General features: G+C 38.0%; 1 protein-coding gene across 5 annotated transcripts in view; it reads right to left on the bottom strand.

The window, feature by feature from the left end:
* Positions 1 to 21,214, bottom strand: part of Arhgap32 (Rho GTPase activating protein 32) — a 251,435-nt gene that overhangs the window by 99,446 nt on the left and 130,775 nt on the right. For all 5 annotated transcript variants that reach the window (XM_052755933.1, XM_052755952.1, XM_052755924.1 and 2 more), the window contains one exon: positions 1,350 to 1,436. In XM_052755933.1, coding sequence (XP_052611893.1) covers positions 1,350 to 1,436 — 87 coding nt within the window. The remainder of the gene's footprint in view (positions 1 to 1,349; positions 1,437 to 21,214) is intronic.

The raw sequence follows: 21,214 nt of genomic DNA, 5'->3' as shown, positions 1-21,214 counted from the left end.
CACTAAGTGCTATTTGCTTCTATTCCCTAAAAGATCAAATGCAAATGTTCATGTCTTGTTTGTTACCAAAGCCTTGAAATAAGAAAGTAGCTCTCTAAACAAAAGCATTTTATGAAATGTTACATGGAACTTAGAACTTTGTAGTTTCTCCAAGAAGCTGTGGTGACATGCAACAAACCACATCTTGATTATATAGAAGCTGAATTCTATTTCCAATACTATGTTTTAACATCTAAAAATAAAAGTACTTAATTTTAAAAATTTTTGTTTAAAACCAAAACTAAGAATTTACATATTTCTCATATAATATAAACAACAGAATTTTTTAGACTTATTAACTTTTAACTTCATGAACATGATTACTATGTTTTTAAAAATATAGAAATTCTCTTACTTTCTTCCCAAAACTAAAAATTACATGCAGAATAGTCTTCCTCCCAACATTTGCTTTCCAATAACCAATTCATTAACAGGCAGAAAGCTCTGTGAGTATAGAATAAGTGAATCTAAAATATGCTTATGCTCAATGTTTACTAGATGAAGAAATTTCTGATTTCAAATGGCATATTTTAAATCTCATTATGAGCCAGCTATGATGAATACCCTCATGTTCTAATATGAACAGTCAAGAAGCAGTAAGCTACAAAACTATGCATACATTTTGTTACACCATTGTGCAGTGGTTCGCAACCTTCCTAATGGTGTGACCCTTTAAACAGTTTCTCATGTTGTGGAGACCTCCAACTATAAAATGATTTCGCTGCTACTTTATGACTGTAACTTCTCTACTGTTACAAACTGTAAATATCTGATATGCAAGACTATCTGATACGAGACCCCCAGACTGAACCACTACTAGAAGAACCTGAGGTCGAGACAAATGGCCTCTTCTCTCACGACAAAATGATCAACAACTCACTTTTTTAGTCAATACATTTCATTGCTTTTGTAATAAATACTTTTACTTAAACTTGCATATTAAAACTGATCCTGTTGAACTCATAGCTTAACTCTGGTGTTTAGAAATGGTGATACAAAAAACTAACAAGTACAGTGTTAACATTCACTGTTACTCAATACTCCAAAGTGCCAGAAACTTCTACAAATTACTAAGAAGGCACACAACTGTAACCTCAATGGTGCATTATATGATGACACTTTTTCTTTTTAAAAAGATACCAATTTGTTTTCTTGCAATAGTTACTCGCAGCCCAATCACATTTCAATTAATCTCATTTCTTTCTGTAGATTATAAGCCTTTAGGCAATGTGAGGAATACATTGTAGTAAGCAATTTAATAATCACTCTAGACAATTAACTCTACGTAGAGGATGCATCTCCAGAATTACCTGACAGGCAATCTGCACGAGGTAGACCAGCTCTTTAGATTCACAGCCATTTTTCATTACTTCATTCTGCTCTTCTGATAGTGAAAGCTGTGTCACAGGAGAAAAGGAACAAGAAAGTCATGACTCACAAATGAGAATACACTAAGCAGGCAATAATACCTGGACCCTCACATCAAATTTATGTAGGATGTGCCTGATAGAAGTCTATAGCTTAGCAGGTGAACTAAGAATTCAGAATTTCAAAAAATATATTTTCATGAATTCCCTTTGTGCCTTTTATCTAACTAGCACAACTGCACGAAAGCATAAGCAATTTACTGTTACATAATCAGGTCTTCGTTCCCTTTATTTATTTATTATGCACAAAAGCATTCAACTGTAAACTGCGAGATGCCATGACAAGTTTAAAAATAGCCCAGGCTATCGTAGGGAAAGCAAACTGGCTGCCCAGAGAATGGTTTAGCCTATAGCCATGTTTAATTTCAGACTTACCATCTGGGTCTGAACATTGGCTTCTATTTTATTTTTATATCAATAAGCTGGCAGCATACAGAAGCTATAAGGTCTCATATGAAAAACAGATTTATGGCTTCTATTGAAAAAAACAGAAAATCAGCAATATTAGGCCCACACGTGAGCATGGGCAACAGCTGAGAACAAATTGTCCTTCGATGAGGTATATATCCAAAGCAGTGTGCTACAGATCTGATTACTCTTTCATATGCCAACATCTAGGCCAAGTATCACTACCCATCATGCTGCCTGTTTTGTTATTTTTGCTGTACTCTATTTGCTTCACACATTCACGTGGCATTCCTGACTCCAATTTGGAAGTGAAATTACAACTATTCCCTAAAGCAGGACCCTGTGTTCAAAAGTAACAATAAGTGACTGTGTAATACTAATCTCTCTACTTAGTGAAAGATATAATACCTATTCTCAAGTCACATGGCACTAAAGAAATCCTCCACAAATGCCACATGTCATTGTAGTTAATGCTGTAAAAAAATGCTCTGCTTATGAAAATACATTCTCTATGTGAACAATGTCACAGGAAGTTATTAAAAATCTTCAGATATTAAGAAGTTCACATGGTAACATGAATAACCTAGTTTCACGGCACAATTGCAGTTTTAAAAAATTAAAGACTTAAGAATGAAAAGAAGCCTAAATAATTTCCTGAAAGAGACAAGACTTTTGTTAAGTCAGGAGACAAATATGGGCCTGGATGCCTGGTAGAGGTTCCAGAGCATCAAGACTCTTCCCTAGACAGAGAAGTCAGCCAAATCCTGGGAGACTACAGACTCAAGTGACAAACTGTAATTACAAGGCAGAGCAGCAGAAATGACTGATGTCTAACCATCAACTGCTTCCCACAAATATGAACCAATGACATGGAATCAACACATTAAAGACTTAGGAGAAGCAGCAGAATGAGGAGGAACTATGCAAAGTAGGGAGCCTCTTCAAGCAAGGATCTCTATGGCCTAGGTGCACAGTGTTGAAAGACAAACAGGGCTGAGAAACATCCCTCTGAGGAGATCATGACACTCAACAGCTAAGACTGACATGGCACCCACCGAGAAGCTGAAAAGGGCCAAGGAAGACAGCCCAGTCTGTTACAGAGTATAATGCAGCTAGTCCCCAGGCTTGGGAAGGTGGGAATGGAGGAGCTTAGTGAGTTGCAAAAAGCAGGAAAGCTCTGGAAGCAGAAGAGATGAGCAAAGAGCTGTGAAGGCAGACAATGAAGGTATGCATGCTACACTCAGAGGACTGAAGCTGGGCAGTAAAGAACAGAGACCGTATCTCACCAATCTTCACATTTCTCTAAAAGTAACCTCTGTGTAGATTATACCATCGAATATTTAAAGGAACTAATTAAAACTGCTGCAAAGAACAAGCTCTCTACCTGTGGTGGTGAATCTTAGTTGTCAATTTAACTGCATATGGAATCAACTAAAAATCAAGCTGCTGGGCACCCTGAGAGGGACTTTCTTAACCAGACTGTCTGAAGCAGGAAGACACACACTAAATGTGAGCAGCACCTTCTGGTGGCAACCCAGATAAAAGGATATGAGAAAGGTAGCTTTGCTTTTTGCCTGCTTGCCCCCACTCTTGCTGACAAATTCATCCACACTAATGCTATAGCACTCCTTCTCCAATAACAGAACTGACTTCTTTGGAATGCCAATGCAGACTGAAGACCAGCAACTCTCCCAGAATCTTCCAAGCCTTTAGCACCAGATTGAGACAGCTGAGGCATCCACCCTCATGGGATGAACAACTACTAGGTTCTTGGCTTCTCCAAGTATGAGACAGACACTATTGGACCACCCAGATCACATCCTGTAAGCCAATCCAATAAATGCCCCTTTAATATGTACATTCCTTCTATCAGCTGTGCTCCTTTTGATAACACACTAATATATGAAAAACATGAAAGGAAGGAGCAAGGGAAGTAAATTATCAGCAAAACTGCCCTTGAAAAAGAACTCATGGCAGATACGCCTTAATGACGATCAGAGAATCAGAGCAAGATGTGAAGGAAGTCAAGAAAACACTCTATAAATGAAATAAAACATTAATAAGGAGCTGTTCTGAACTAAAGAGAAAGCAAAATCAAATTACATAGCTAAAAAGTATAACTGAAATGGAAATTTTATTCGAAGGAGCCAAAGGCAGATCAGAGCAGGCAGAAAAAGAGTCAATGAACTGGAAAACAGAATTATGAAAATGATTGAATCAGAAGAATAGGAAAGAACAAGACTAAAGGACTGAAGAAAAGTACCAACCTAGTGGAGCACAGGAAACCATCAAATGTATGAATCTATGTGTATGGGAGTCAAAAAAAAAAAAAAAAAAAGGAAAACAAAAAAGAAATTCAGGAAAAAAGAATTTCAGGAAACAAATACCAAAAACTTCCCAGATTTGATGAATGACATGAATATCAAGATGACAATGAACCTCAATAATATGAACTTAGAGGCCCACATGCCACACACACGAGTCAAGCTTCCATAAGATAAAGAATCTTCAAGCATCCAGAAACTCCACTGGGCTACAGACAAGGAGTCCTTAAGTGACCATCAAGCACTCCTCATCAGAACCTTTGGGTGCCAGAGGTCAGTGCATCCAAATGGCCACTCGAGGACAGTTCCAGGGGGTATAAGACACAACACACACTGACAGACTCTTTATCCATACACGTATATAATTTGTCTCCAGTTCTGAAAAAGTTGATCTAACATGTCATATATCCCCCCCCCCCCCCCCCCCCCCCCCCCCCGCCATGGAGTTCTTCTCACCCTGTAGAAAAGTCAATTTAAAATGCAACACTACAGAAATCAGTATGGAGGCTCCTCAAAAAACTTAAAATAGAACGAACTGCCACATGATCTAGTTACACTACTCTTGTGTATTGGTCTGAAGAACTCTAAATCAAAATACAACAAAAACTTGTACATCCTTATTTATAGCTTTACTATTTACAATAGCAAGAAAATGAAACCTTGATGCTGATTGATAAATGAAGAAAATGTGGCACATGTACACAGTAGAATTTATGCAGCCATTAAAAAATAGATAAATAAAAACTAAAATCAAGACATTTACATGAAATTAGAAACTTGAAATTACTATGTTAAGTGAAATAAGCCAATCTCACAAAAGCAAATATTCTGTTTTAGCTCATACACACAACTTAATTTAAACTTACCCATGTGTGTGTGTGCGCACGCGCACTATGTATGTTGGTCAGGAAAGCAGGGACTGTGTGAGGGAAGGCTGAGGTATTGATGGAGATGAGAAACAGAAAGTGTAATGGCATATAAGTAACAGTAAAGTAAACATAGACAACAACTGCAGGAAGAAGGGAACCAGCTGGAGCAGAGGAGGGATGAGGAAGGAGACTGGGAGAGGGAAAAAAATGGGAATAAAGTACAATGGTGCACATGGATGATGATCCCAGTAATTTAAAAAGAACACCCCAAATTATAATGTTTGTAGATACAGAAAAGCTGAGATGTATTCTCTTTCTAGATTTGTCCTACAGGTAATGCTCAAGGCTGTCATACAGAGTAAAATAAAAGAATAGCACATACTAACACAAAAACATGGAAGAGTAAGAATAACAATAAAAGTAAAAGAATGCACAATTACATAAGCCAGTACAACTGTAATAACTGGTTATGGTTCCACTTGTGTACATATTTAAGAAATTCATCCTTTAAAAAATCAGTGTAAACAAAAATTTAAAAAACCTAATTACTGGGTTGAAAATACAGCTCAGTAAAAAAGTGCACATTGGGCACATGCGAAGCTCAGAATTCCACATCAGGACCAGAAAAGTAAACAAAACAAGACAAAAGCAATAACAAAAAATGTCATAATGAAAGCTAGTGATCTTTTAACCTTGGTTAATAATTCTATATTTTGCTTCCTACATAATTTAAGAGGCTAATGCATTTAAAAGAATTATTAAGATTTGTGGCGAAAATTATACTTTTAGATTTGTGACAACAAAAATGAAGCTGTTATAGGAAATTTTGACGCTATTGATACTGATATAAATATAAAACATTAATGAAACAAGAAAGATACAGAGGGAAATATTTTATGTTTATATATTAGACAATTTAATATTATAAAGCTCTCTCTCAATACTACCTCCTCAAAACAATATACAGAGTCAACACAATCCCTATCAATCTCCAATGACAGTGTTTGGTCAAAGTAATCTTTAAAATCAGAGCAACTCACCATTCATGAGTTCAAAACTTACCAGAAATCTGCAATAATCAAAGCAGTGTATTACTGGCATACAGGAAAGCATTATAAAACAGTGAACTAGGATAGTAAGCCCAGAAACAACTTCTGATATATGTGATTAAATGATTTTGACAAGGGCACCAAGACCATTCAATAGAGAAAAGACAGTGTTCTCAACAAATGGTGCTGGGAAAACAGGATACCCATATGCAAAAGAGTGAGGGTAGATTATTACCTAACTACTATGTACAAAAGTTAACTCAAATTAATCAAAGGTCTGAAATAAAATCTAAAATGTATGAAAAATTTTGAAGAAAGTGTAGAGCAAAAATGTTTCACAAAATTTGATTTGGGAATCATTTCTTGGGAATGATACACAATGATATAAGAAACAAAATATGTAACACAAATTTTTATGTCATAAGAATTATTAAAATTTTCATCAAGCCAAGCATGGTAGTACCTTTAACCCCAGCAGTCTGAGTTTGAGGCCAGACTGGTCAACACAAAAAGTTCCAGACCAACTAGGGATATATGATGAGACCTTGCCTCAAAACAAAACAAAATGTTGGTTGTCTCTTCCTTTCCTACAATATGCTTTTGGAACTGGAGAGATGGCTCAGTCATTAAGAACACTGCTTCTCTTCTAGTGGACCGGAGTTCAGTTCCAAGCACCCATGTCAGGCAGCTCACAACCTCCTGTAACTCTAGCTCCAGAGGATCCAAAACCTCTTGCCTCTGTAGGTACCTGTACTCAGATGCACATACCCAGAAAAAGACACACACTCAGACACACACACACACTAAATCTTTTTTTTAAAAAAACATGGATCAAAACAATACAAACTACGTGTATGTAATCCATCATATCTAACAATATCAACAGTATGTAGATAAGTTCTATAACTTATCATTGGCAATAACAAAAATAAACTCATTCACAATGAGCAAAAAAGATATAAAGAAACAGTTCCCTAAATAAAATACACAAATGGTCAATAAGCACATCAAATGATACTCAACACTACTAATCATTAGAGAAATCTAAACTACAATTATAACACCTGAAAATCTAAATCACAAATGAGATACCATTTCACATCTACTAAGACGGCAATTATCCAAAACAAAACAAATGATAATATAGACAAAGGAAAATTGGAACTCTTGTGCAAAAGTAGGAATATAAAATGGGTCGGCCCCTGTGAAGGCAGTATGGTTATCTTCAAATGGAAATATAATTAGGACATGACTCAGCAACTCCATTCTGTGTATATACTTCCCCAAACGAAGGCAAGCTCTCAAAGAACAGCCAAACAAAAACAACAAAACAAATAGAAACCAGAAGCCATATAAGCATAGATCGGCAGGTGAATGGATAAGCAGAACATAGTATTATCCAGCCTTAAGAAGTATGAAATCTCTGATATACAGGTACAAGGTGAACCTGAAGGACAATCTTAAAATAAACAAGTTTTTGAAGATAGTAGTAGAACACATGGGAATTCCAAATGATTGAAACTTTAAAAACCTCCAAGGAAATGAAAAATTATTGTCAGATATTGATAGCAAACTAGTCACTGTGAACTTGAAAGCAAGACAATATGGAGTTTATAAACAAAATCCCAAAAGGAAAAAAATGAAGATAAGGATCAGTACAGTTTAGATCTCCGAGTATTTCAGAGAGATCACTATAAAGTGGATGCTGAGAGAGTCTAAGAAGGGGGCAGAAATGTTTGATAAAAACCTTCCAAAATTCATAAAAGGCATAACCCTCAAATACAAGGAACTTAATAAGTCCCAAATATGATAAATAAACCCATTCAAGGTATATCATATGCATGTGTATAATTATCAAGATAAAGAGAAAAACAATCTTTTAATCAATATGTATTTTTAAATGGATAAAAAAGAATAACAGCTGAATTTTCACCCAAAACAAGTGAGGGAAAAAGCCAAAGAAAAAGATCTTTTAAAAAGTGAAGAAAAAATTTTTGTGTATGTCCCAGGATATGGTCTATTTTAGAGCACTTCATGTTCTGCTGAATAGAATGTGTATTCATGAATCTGAAGGTGTGTATGAGGTAGAGGGTGATATGGGAGGGTTTGGAAAGAGGAAAGGGAAGGGGGAAATTATGTGATTACATATAATCCCAAAAAGTAAAAAAAAAAAAAAAAATTTAAAGTGATGAATGAAAAACTGTTAATATAGTCCACGAACGTAACCTTCAGAAATGTAAGTAATATCAATACGCTCACAAATTACAAAACCTGGGGGATCTGTTTCTAACAGAGCAGTTCAAGAAGAAAAGCTAAAATAAATTCTTTGTTCTAAAGTGAAATATTTCCATACAAAAACCTAGAACTGCAGGAAGGAGATAAGAATACTAGAAACACAAACATCTAAGAAAATACAGAACATCTAACTTGTGAACAGGGACAGATGGTGCAGATTAAGAATATCTTCAAGCTCTAAAATAAATTTACCAAGATTTTATTCATACCTCAACTACCATGCAAAAACATGAGTCAAAAGAATTGTTTTCTGATGATCAAAACCCAAACTTCCATCAATAAAGCCTTGCTGAGAGAATAAAGCACGTCAGAAAGCAGAAACACTGAGGAAGGCATTAAGCCACAGAGTTTGCACTTGCTAAGCCGTTTTAACTGCACAGAAATAATAATGACTACCTACAGTAGACCAAAGAGTGGACTGGCTCCCCTGGACAGCACAGACTATGGAAGATGGGAAGGAGTATCAGTTAAACCTCAACAGTGGGGCTGTACGACAGAAGCAGGCCAGACACTAGCACATTTCCTACTTTAAATTAGGTACTCAAGTTAAATTCTTAAAAAGGCATTTTCCAAACCAGAAAAAAAAAAGAGTATAATTTTTTAAAGTTAAAAAAAAGTAGGAAAAAGAGACTAAGAAATAAAAATCATCCATCCCAAGAAGAACTAGGAAGAAAGGAGTGAGAAGAAATTATATTTATGAAAAATAGCCGCAGATAGGACCAAACGGTCAGAACGAAAACTAACCAACAGGTGCTGTGTACGGGGCGAGGGAAGAAAGCAATGAACAGCCCTACCCAGTGTGATGCCTATGAACCACAAAAATCGCCAGCAGGGCAAGATACTCCTGAAGTTACAACAGTGCACTCACATCCTGACAGAAACCCACACGTTTTCTAATTGGATTAAAAACCAACTCAACAGGAGGAAAATCATGCCTGGTACTGGGACCCAAGCCAACCTCCAGGTACTAGTGAGGTCATGGATCCTGGGGGAGGACCTGCAACTTCCACTTTACTAGACCAGTCCAACTCCTAGTTGCATTCTAAAGACTTAGCCTTATGTTCACAGATACGTGACTGGAACCCAAAGTGGCTGCAGGTTTAGGAGAATTACTTATCTCTATGCCCTTCAGCTTTGTAGGCCCAAGTAAGGAGCTAATGATTTTTAGGAAAAGTATCTTCTAAATGTGTGTTTCACCTTCCCTAGCAGGTACTTTATCTTTTCAGATTTCCTCTCTGGATGTTCTCTAGTTCTGTCTTTCAATATCCAAATTCCTTCCAGTCTCTAATAAAGGTACAGTCTATCCATTTTTGACCACTTGGGGAAATCACCTCGTAGACATCGGAATACCTACACATTTATTCTTTTTCTTCTTAAACGCTTACTGTTAATATTGTTTGCTTTCCCAAAGACTTTTTTTGTCAGAGGTACTCTCTAGGTGATGATACAAGGTATCCAAGAAAGCTATCTGGAAATGAACTATGAGTTTTAAGACATCCTACACCCAGGTCTGAACAATGCATGAGTTGTATGCAATACCTAAACCAAACTATGAAACAATAAGCTAAATTTACCCACAGAAATTTGACAAAACTCAGTAATTTAAATAATTTTCACTCCCTTCAAATTAACAGTATATCAGTCCTTTATTAGAAATAGCTAGCACAACTTTCAGAGCTCATATTTCTAAATTCATTCCAAATCTATCTTTGGAGTGATGTTTCTTGTATTGGCTTTAGTTTTTTATCACCATGGAAACCAACCATCATTAGTGTTGTTAGAATTTTTAAAAATACAACTTCACTCAGCAAGCCTCAAGTGTTCAGAAAAGTCCTTTCTCACAGGGAGCATGAAAGGCAATAGCAGAAAGCTGAGTAAAACACAACACTCCACCCACAGCACAGTCATTCTTGAAAGCTTAATCAACAGATGGCAAAGAGCACAGAGAGTTCTTCTTTCATTCATCTTTTACAGTTGGATAATGGTGGCAAATTCACTGTGCTGTATCTATAGACTGTAAACAAGCTTCCTTTCATGTCAGAAGCCTACAGGAGATAGAGATGTGAGAACAAGTTCTGCTGTGAAATATTAAATGATCCACCCACATAATACTTCATCCCCTAATACCCAACTCTAAAAGTACTAATTCAACTACCTACTTTAGAGAACTGGTAGAAAAACACCTATGGGATCATATTTCATTAACAAGCAGATAAGCTTTTGGTCTATGGGTCAAGTATCAGTAACTAGTTAGCCTTCAAATTTATTACAGAAAAACTAGAGATAGACATGCATTTTAGTGTACTACTAAGTAAGAGTCAGCAGAGCGCTGTCTCCTCAGATGAGTATGGATGAAGCAACTGATTTATTCACGTCTAAACACTACAATCACACTCAGCTCAGTATGATGGTCATTACACAGATGTAAAATGAACAAAACCCCTCAAGGAACACAGCAGGATCATGCCCCATCTGACTGTGACTCACAGAGCACACACTTGTTAGGAAGCAATGCTTCACAACTACTTGCACATTTTTGCATCATTGGGGCTTTCTGAGTGAAGATCACTAGCACTGGGTTAAAGGGGAAAACTGAGCAGTCAAACTGTCCTGAGACAGAGCCTTGCCTCTCACCCTAAGCCCTATCTTCACATTCCAGGATGTTTGTGAATGGAGCTCTTTGTTTCTTTTCCCCAAAGAGGCTGCACAAATTCCAGGGCAAGGTCTTCTTCTCTCCATGGCAAAGGGGAATACTGGGTAGAAGCATAAGTATGGTAAACTAAACTCCAAGTTTCATAACTGTATCTCTTTTGGGCTACGAAACCCCAAACACAAGGTTTTGTTTCCCATCATATCACTGCACCCATCACAGCAACATGAGTCATGTTATGATCAGAAACAGCCTGTCTCTGTGCTACTGTTTGCGTAGGGACAAGGCTTGGGTCTGTAACTGTGGCAAGCCAACATGGTAGCTCATAGAGTCGTGGTTCTTGGGCCGGCAGGATGGGTCAATGGGTAAAGACATCTGCTGCCAAGCCTGAGGGCATGAGTTCGATCACTGTGATGCTCAGAACTGACTTCTAGAAGCTGTCCTCTAACCTCCCCTGTGCCACCACTTACACACATAGACATCGTAGACTGCTGGTTCTCAGCCTTCCTAATGCTGAGTCCCTGTAACACAGTTCCTCATGTTGTGCTGACCCCAACCATAAAATTGCTTCTGTTGCTGCTTCATAGCTGCAATTTTTGCTACTGTTATGAATCATACTGTAAATATCTGGGTTTCCTGATGGTCTCAGATGACCCCTGTGAAAGGGCTGGGTTGAGACCCACAGGTTGAGAGACACTGGTACAGACTTGTCTCGCACTTTTCAGTTTCAGAATCAACATACCAGTTTTCAAGCATATTTAATTTGATAAGCAAGCTTCACGCACAATCATGACTCTAAAATATATATTTTCCATAAGCCAAAGACTTCTACCAATAGGATAAACTCATACAGTTAAAAATCCAGGTCTTGGATAACAGCAGCACTGATAACTCAGTCTGAACTTTTATTTCAATTATCCCCTCAAATAACAATGATTTTCTCTCAGATGGAATATTGCTACAGAACATGCATAAGACTGGAGCTGCATTTTCCACTTCTTTGGTTTGAGGAAAACTTAAATTAAGGGTGGGAAGCCTCTCTAGAGAAAGCATATTGGAAAGTCACTCCTACTACCTGACTGACATCGTCATCTTCGTCATCAAAGCAAGGGTGACATTCCTCAATGTTCAGATGACTATTTGACTGCACTGCACTTCTGCCTTTCAAGACAGGTATGGTGACACATGCCTCTAGTGGAAAATCATGTGAAGACCAGCCTGGACTCCACAGTAAGACTCTCTCAGAAAACACATTACAAAACAGAATTACTGGCCATGGAGACAGCTCAGCAGGTCAAGGCACTTGCTACCACCTCTGATGACCTGGATTCAATCTCCAGGACCCACATGGTCAAGAGAGGAACCAACTCCCACAGGCTGCCCCACATGTGCCAAGGTATATGCATGGGAGCACACAAGCCTGCACACACAAAATAAATAAAATTTGGAATTTCTTTCTAAAATACTTCAAAGAATACTAGATAATCTAGTTTATTATTTAACTCTCATCTTAATTCTCACAGTATTCTATGACATAAATGGGATAGATATTTTTTATTTTTCTTTAACAAATTAGAAAGCTGAGGGCCAGAGATGTTAAAGAACTTACTTCAGATAATGGAGATAACATCATAGCTCATGTACTTTTTAACTTTCAACTAGGGCATTTTAAAACTATGGTTCATTCTTTTTTTAACTAAAGTATTAGTTCTGCCTGCTTACTCTTTTCTAGTTGTAAAGAAACATTCAGAATGGCTATGCCACACAGTAAGTTCTTAAGCAATGCTTATCTCAAATTCCTTTACTGAAACTGTTATGAAGAATTAACGAGACCACGTGCAAACAGTTGAAAATAATTCAAATTACCTTATATAAAATGAAAGTGCAAGGCTGGGGATATAGCTCAGTGTTAGGGAGTCCCCCTGCACTTAAGCCCCTGCACTTGAAAAGAAGGGAATTCCAGAACCAGGTGTGTTAGTCTAAAATCCAAGCATTTTAGAGGCAGAGTCAAAAGAAAAGGCCAGTGTAGGCTACATGGTAAGTTCTACACCAGCCTGGACTCCAGAGTAAAACCTCGTCTCAAAATAATCAAATAGAAGTCCAGAAGGCTTCAAAACTGTGCTGTACTCCTCCTCACTGTTTTCACGTCCCACTTGGCTGCCTCTCCCTCCATTTCCTGTATGCAAGCAAGACCGTGAGGGAGGAGAGCACGACTGCACTCCCCAGCTGCCTGCACTCCCCAGCTGCCTTCACTCCCCAGCTGCCTGCACTCCCCAGCTGCCTGCACAGCGCTCCTCCTTAAACACCTCAGAACTCGGGGTTAAACCTGCACCTTTCCTGTGCCTTTTTTCTGACTAAACCTGACCTGCCACCTTGCACTGAGATTACATTTATACAGTATGTATAAATGTTGGATAAAAGACTAACCGACAGACTCCTCTAATCAACGTGTCCACATGCCATCCTAACACTAGATGGCGGTATGACACAGCACAGAGGAAGAGAGTAGGGTTTCAGATTGATAAAAGTACAATTCCCTGTTTCTACAAATGTTGCAGGAGACTTTTTCCCCTCACTAAAAAAACTAGCTTGTGAAAGTTGGAAAAATCATTATTTTTGTTCACGAGACACTACAATTTGGAAAAATAGAAGTTGCTGGGAGCAGCATGGTACACACCTGTAGCCCAGGAGTTCTGGGCTGTAGTATACTATACTATGCTAAGCACAAATTTCAGCACTAGTATGGTGAGCTCTCAGGAGTGGCAGACCACCAGGTTGTCTAACAAAAACAGCAATTATCTTTTGTTTTCATATCCTTAAAATATAATACATTGGTGCATCAACAACCATAGTTTGTGGTCACCAAAGTACTATTTAAAGGAAAATACAAAAAAAAAATGTAATGTACTTACTGAAAATCAGTGTACAGAAACATTGCCTACCAGGTGGAACACAAGTTGAGCATAAGTAAAACCCTGGGTTAAATACCCAACAATGCATCCGAGCACTGACTGGTTGGATGTAAAATGAACTATTAACAATTCCTATAGCAATGTTCTCTCTCAAGAAAAGACATCAGTTGCATAATATTAATGGAAAATATAGAGGAAAGAGCAGTTTAAGACAAACAGTTCTTGATAGATAAGTACTAGCAAGTATGCTTCCCTCAACTATTGTCCAGAAAAACAAAAAATAAACTTTCCAATCAAAAAGAAAAAAATTAAATAGAAAAAGTAATTAAAAACCAATAATTTGAAAAATGACATAAGACAGTTTGATCAAGAAAACTAAAACCTGGCTTTCTGGTCAGACTTAATTTTTAGAATATTTTACACAGTTTATAGCCTACAAATCTGAAAGGCAAAAGATACTTTTCTTAATATAAAACATAAAAGCTAACCTTTTAAAAAGACAAAAACAAATTAGACCGATCTTAAATGTTAACTTGAAATTATAATTAAAAATTAAACCCTTTACTGGGAACCAGGCACAAAGGTTTTAACAGGAAAATTCAAGAAACCTTCAAACAGCAGACAGCTCTAATTAATGCAAACTATTCTGGAGTACTTATTGAAAAGGACAAATAAAAAAAATCCTCCCACATTTAGGCAGAGAGACCAATTTATGAAATATTAGTAAAGTGATAAAAGAAATTTGTTTTTAAACAGATGTAAAACAGAAGATGTTCCAGGAATGTAAGGATATCGGTACAATTTATTTCTAGAACAGGAGAAACTCTGTATTTCTACTAATTTTTAAACACAGCTATTCACACTGAATGGAAGTGGGCTAAAGTAACAACCTGGCACAACTGTTGCTAGAGTTTTCCTGCCTGGCCCACAGTCAGGACAAATCTCTCTCACCAAGCCGCTCAAACCCGATCAAGTAAACACAGAGACTTATATTGGTTACAAACTGTATGGCCGTGGCAGGCTTCTTGCTAACTGTTCTTACAGCTTAAATTAATCTATTTCTATTAATCTATACCTTGCCACGTGGCTTGTGGCTTACCGGTACTTTACATCTTCCTTATCCTGATGGCGGCTGGTAGTGTCTCTCCCACCCAGCTTCCTGTTCTCTCAATTTTCCTCTCTGTTAGTCCCGCCTATACTTCCTGCCTGGCCACTGACCAATCAGTGATTTATTCATTGACCAATCAGCAACACATTTGACATACAGACCATCCCACAGCACTTCCCCTTTTGTTTTCTTAAAAAGGAAGGTTTTAACTGTGACTTGCCTCCTCCTTTTTATTTTTTCCTGAGACAGGGTTTCTCTGTGTAGTCCTGGCTGTCCCAGAACTTGCACTGTGGCCCAGGCTGGCCTCGAACTCACAGAGATCCACCTGCCTCTGCCTGCCAAGCATTGGGATTAAAGGCGTGCGCAACCGCCGCCACGCACTTGCTATGGCTCTAATAGCTCTGACCCCCAGACAACTTTATTTATTAACATACAATTAAAATCACATTTTAGTACAAGTGCTGATTGGCCTGGCTTCAGATACTGGCTTTATTACCAGTGTAAGCACTGGTAGGTGTCCTTTCATCACTCAAATGTCCACCTCTCTAAACTGGGACAACAGAACACAATTTAGAAGAGCCTTGGAAGATACTAACCAAGCAATATTTCCCAAATGGATGATCTATTGACCAACACATACTGGACAGCCCATCAATCCGTTTTCCTCCATGAATCCAAAAATATTAATCTTTACTAGACATTAAAAATGTAGGTATGCACTGAGCAGTGGTGGCACACGCCTTTAATCCCAGCACTCGGGAGGCAGAGACAGGCATATCTCTGTGAGTTCGAGGCCAGCCTGGTCTACAGAGTGAGTTCTAGGACAGGCTCCAAAGCTACACAGAGAAACCCTGTCTCAGGGGGAAAAAATGTAGGTACACATGTATCTATTTCCTGACTATAATTTGTTGGTTTGTCTAGTCTTGTGCTAGACCACAGTTAAGACAAAGAAATCAACAAGAATGATAACAAAAAGAAGAAAAAAGAATCATCAAAGTATTCTAAGATACAGTGCACAGAAAGAGAAAGAACAGCGAGCTGTGAGTAGGTAACACATCACTCATTAACGCACTGCCTTGAGTTAACCTGTTTTAGGAACAAAATATAAAAAGATTAACATTGCCTGCCGCTGTCATAAATGTTGAGGAAAGCACACTCTCACTGGCCTCAGAACAAAATGGCATAGAGTAACACACACACACACACACACACACACACACACACACACACACACACACACACCTGCCACACCTGCACCCCCGGGGTCTTGCTTGTGGTTTAGCTTTCTGTAGTTTCAGGCACCCATGCCTTCCAAAGTCCAAAGATATTAAATGGAAAATAACAGACATCAGCAGCTGGAGCTTTCAGCTGCATGTAATTTTGACTAGAGTGATAAACCCCATGCTGTCCCAGCCATACTGGACATGAGGCATCCATCACGTAGCATACTCATACTATCTAGGATATAGCCACTTGGTGTTCAGTAATCATCTCAGTTATCAGATTAATTGTCATGGTATTGCAGGGCTCATATTGAAATACCTTTATTTTATGTACTAATGGCTCTAAAATACAAATGAAGATACTAGCAATTTTATTAAATATGTTGCTGCAATTACTCTATTTTATTATTAGTTACTGTTGACATTTTACTATTGCTGACTTCTTACTACACTTCATTTTTAAATTAAAATTTTTCATAAGAAAAAACAGTACATTCAGAAATACATGCTATTGTAGTCATCCACTAGAGGGCTTGGGATTCACTCCTGTGGATTATGGAGATTACTACACTTAAAAAAGAAAAAAAATAGCCGGGCGGTGGTGGAGCATGCCTTTAATCCCAGCACTCGGGAGGCAGAGCCAGGTGGATCTCTGTGAGTTCGAGGCCAGCCTGGGCTACCAAGTGAGTTCCAGAGAGGCGCAAAGCTACACAGAGAAACCCTGTCTCGAAAAACCAAAAAAAAAAAAAAAAAAAAAAAAAGAAAAAAAATAACAATTTAACAATAAATGTCAATATTTTAAATGTACATACTCCATGACCTAGTGAATCCTTTCATAGGATTTCATTTAGTGGACACAGTCAGATCAATAAAACACAGAATATTTATTAACAGGAAGCTAATTAAATAAATTATGTACAATTTTTAAAAAGTAGGCTGAGAGACTGGGTGGCAGTTAAGAGCACCTGCTGCTCTTGCAGAGGAACTGTTAAATTACCAGCACCCATGTGTTGGCTCACAACATCTTTAACGCCAGTTCTGGGGATCCAACACCTCTCATCTTTATGGGCACAAGGCACACACATAGTGCATATACGTACATGTAGACAAAACACTCATACACATAAACCAAAAAGAAGTAAATGCTTTTTAAAAATAAGATAAAGTAGCGTGTTAGAGTTGTATGAGAATGGCCCTCATAGGCTCAAGTATGTGACTACTTGATCACTTACTGGTGGAGATGTTTGGATAAGTTTAGGAGCTGTGGTCTTAAAGGATATAGATTCTGCCCATCTCAATTCATTCTGCCTGCCTAGCCTCTGTAGTTCCAGATGTGGGCTCTCAGTTGCTCTGCTACCATGTCAGCTGTAATAGATCCTTATCCTTCTGGAACCACAAGCCCAAGCAAACACCCTCTTCTGTAAGTTGCCTTGGTCATTGTATTTTATCACAATAATACAAAGTAAATATTACACACAGAGCTGTGAAAAGAGGGAATTCCAAACTTTTGAGAATAATAAAATTAGCTCCAAGATCCATACTTTCACATAAAAAAGCATGTTTCAAGGCAGAGTATATAGCAGAACCCACACCTATTTATAAAATGATACAGCTAGATGGCTAGCTGTTAAGAGGGCTGTATCTATAAACTTTACCACATATTCTGTAAATATTTTAAAGATTCAAATAGATACATACTAATTAACAGGGATAGAGAACAGAAGGAATTTTAACTTGCATTTGTACTTTTTATAATCCATCTTAAATGTGTACAAGTCAACTTTTCACCATTGTGATGAAACACCTAAGGAATGTGACTTAGAAGACCAGACTTTGGCTCACCATTTCCTAAGTTTTTAGTCTATGGTGGCTTTGTCCTTTTGCTATGGATCTATGGCAAAACAATGGTGACCCACCTATATGTTATATTGATGCAAAGGTGGCACAAAAAATTTGTGGGAGTGACCAACCACAATCTGACTGGTTTTAAGGTCCATTCCATGAAATGGGAACCTATGCCTGACTTTGCTTGGGTGGCCAAGAACCTGAGACTAGATAAGCCATGGACCTAGAGGAAAACCAAATACCATTGTTCTGCTAAAGAACATAGAAATAAAATGACGCTTAACGATATTCTGCTATACCAATAGATCAGTGTCTGACTCAGCCATCGTCAGAGAAGTTCTCCTGCAGTAGATGAGAACTGATAAAGAGATCAGAGAGTGAGAAAACTTGGAACACTCAGCCCTAAATGGGATGTCTTCATCAACCCCTCCCCTCAGAGTTCAGGGAATACTGGGGAAGAAGAGAAAGAAAGAGTGTAAGAGCCAGTGGAGATGGAGACACAAGAAACAGTGCCTTCCAAACACACCAGGGCTGACACATATCTGAACTCAATGATACTACGGCACAGACTGTGCATGGCCACACCAGATGGGATCCCAGCACTGAGAGGGGAAGTGGACACAATTCTTCATGCCTAATCCAAAAGCCATTTCCAACTGTCAAATGTTTGCAAAGTCAAAATTAGTTTTCTCTAACAGGGCCTCACTGGGTAAACAAACCACACTTAGGGGAAGGCCCCACGACAGCAGAAATGGCCAATAAACATGGACATCTTCTATCATCCTAGAGAATGACAGCCAATTACAATTACAAGATTTTAAGAGCTGAGGAGAAATATAAACGTAAAGAAATCTGTAAGTCCAAGAGAAATTCCTAAGATCAAACTTTAAACCAAGAAGGTAAATGACTGAAGAGGTGTTCCAGAGTTGATCTGTATTAGAAGGTAATGCCTGAGTCAGCCATTGACAGTGTGACTAGCCTACTGACATATAACAGAGCTGCCAAACAAGACTGGTGGCTTCTTCTAGGCACATTTGAACAAGGTTTCTTGTTTGCTCCTCAGAACGTATTTTCAATCACATACAGAAATTAAGTTACATATAGGAGATTCGTTTTCCCAAAATATGTTTAGGATCAAATGTACTAGGGTTTATCTACTGTAAAAAGCAATACACTTATAAAGTGATAAAGAGTATTAACTGAGACAAACTTTATTTTTAACTGTTTGTATGAAACAGAATTGTTTGAAGAGCGGTATTATTATGTTTAGTTTTCCTATAAATGGTATTCAACCAGATAATAAACCCATATACAAGCTAGAGCACAAAAAGCAAGTCAAAAATCACCAACAGGTAGTCAAGCCAGGTGGCTACTATACTTCTTTTACTATACAACTACAACTCAGCTCATGGAAACTGATGTTTCCCTTCTAAACATGACTTAGGCTCAACCACATCAGAAGCAGAACCTGAAGGGAAGCTGGAGAGACCCAGCTCCAAAGACAGAAAACAAAGCCAGACAACACTGACAAGAAATGGATTTCTCGAGAGGAATTCATCCAAATGGAGTATGGACAACAGATAATAGAAGATTCTGGAATTAACTCATAAGGTGAATGGAGCTGGTTTTCTAAAAATTGCCCCCATTCTCACACATCTGAAACTACAAGGTAGTCCAGAAAACTCACTCATGAGCTTTAGATGTGGAGGGGACACAGTGAGTTGGTGTTGTACCCTCTAGGGAGGGAGCAGAAGCCTAAGAGCCAGTGGAACAAGCAAGTGAAAGTAGTACAGCTCTTCTCAAATGAAGACTGTCTCTGTTCAGCAGCAGGAAGGCTTGCTGAAATGTCCCTCTGTGACACAGTCCTCCTAGAGATTTGAAGTCTCTAACACTCTTTCAGAAAAGTCAAACCTAGTTGAGTGCTATCCCTAATCCACATCTCTTCCATATACACAGTATTCAGCCTTCAATCATAAAACAAAACATGGAAAGTTTAGTACTATAATATCTTATATACCTCAGCAATAAAGGAAATGAAACACAAAGAAGTGTACCTGCTTGCTCAAGATCACGAAGTTCCTAACTTCCTAGTAGAAGGGTACTACTAGGTACCCTAATTACGCTAACTAAAGCCTGTAATTCCATTCTATCATGCTTATCAATAATAGCTTTGTTTTTATTTTAAATCAAAGTCCTAAAAGACTTCTGGCCTGTTATATGATGCCAACAATTTAAACACTCTTCTCAATTTGGCTATAATCTCTAGATTACTATTTCTCTTCCTGATGTATATGAGATGTCTTCACAATGTTTATTACTTGCAAAAGAGGGCTCTCAACCTTGTAAAGACAAAAACAAAATAAAACCTACAAACAAAGTAAGTTTACCAAGAAATAATTTGCCTCATTGTAAGGGTATGCAAACAAATCACTCAAATATGTAATAGTCACAAAATGAAAAATATATTTAGTAGTGGATTCTTGAACAGCTTTTCTGTAGTAAAAATTATCATTGTGGTTATAATGAGAATGGTCCCCATAAGCTCATATGTTTGAATGCTTGTTCTGCAGTTGGTAGAACTGTTTGGGAAGGATTGGGGGGATGTGGCCTTGTTGGAGGAAGTGTCACTGAGGGTGTGCTTTTAAGTTTCAAAAGCTCATACTGTCTCTGTCTCTCTGTCTCTGTCTCTGTCTCTGTCTCTCTCTCTCTCTCTCTCTTTATCCCCCTCCCTCCACCCCCCGCCCCTTTCCTGGTTATTGACTCAGCATGTAAGTTCTTGGCTTCTGCTCCAGTGCCATGCTTGCCTGCCTGCTGCCATGCTCCCCACCAGGATGGGCATGGACTCAACTACCCTTTGGAACTATGAGCTCCAAATTAAATGATGTCTTTTATGAGTTGTCTTCATTATGGTCTCTTCACAGCAACAGAAAAGTAACTAAGATATTATTATAGCTGAAATCTCAAAGACACAAGTATATTAAGCAAACAAAATACACTTTGGTGTCTTACAGTCAAATGTTAGAAATCTCTGTTGCATTTCAACTGTCAATTATTTGAAATAGAAT

This window comes from Peromyscus californicus, unplaced genomic scaffold (genome assembly GCF_007827085.1).
Source record: "Peromyscus californicus insignis strain IS unplaced genomic scaffold, ASM782708v3 Scaffold_11__1_contigs__length_118956290, whole genome shotgun sequence".
Taxonomy (NCBI): Eukaryota; Metazoa; Chordata; class Mammalia; order Rodentia; family Cricetidae; genus Peromyscus; species Peromyscus californicus.
The sequence above is the reverse complement of the archived record's forward strand: the minus strand, read 5'-3'. Positions and strand labels throughout refer to the sequence as shown.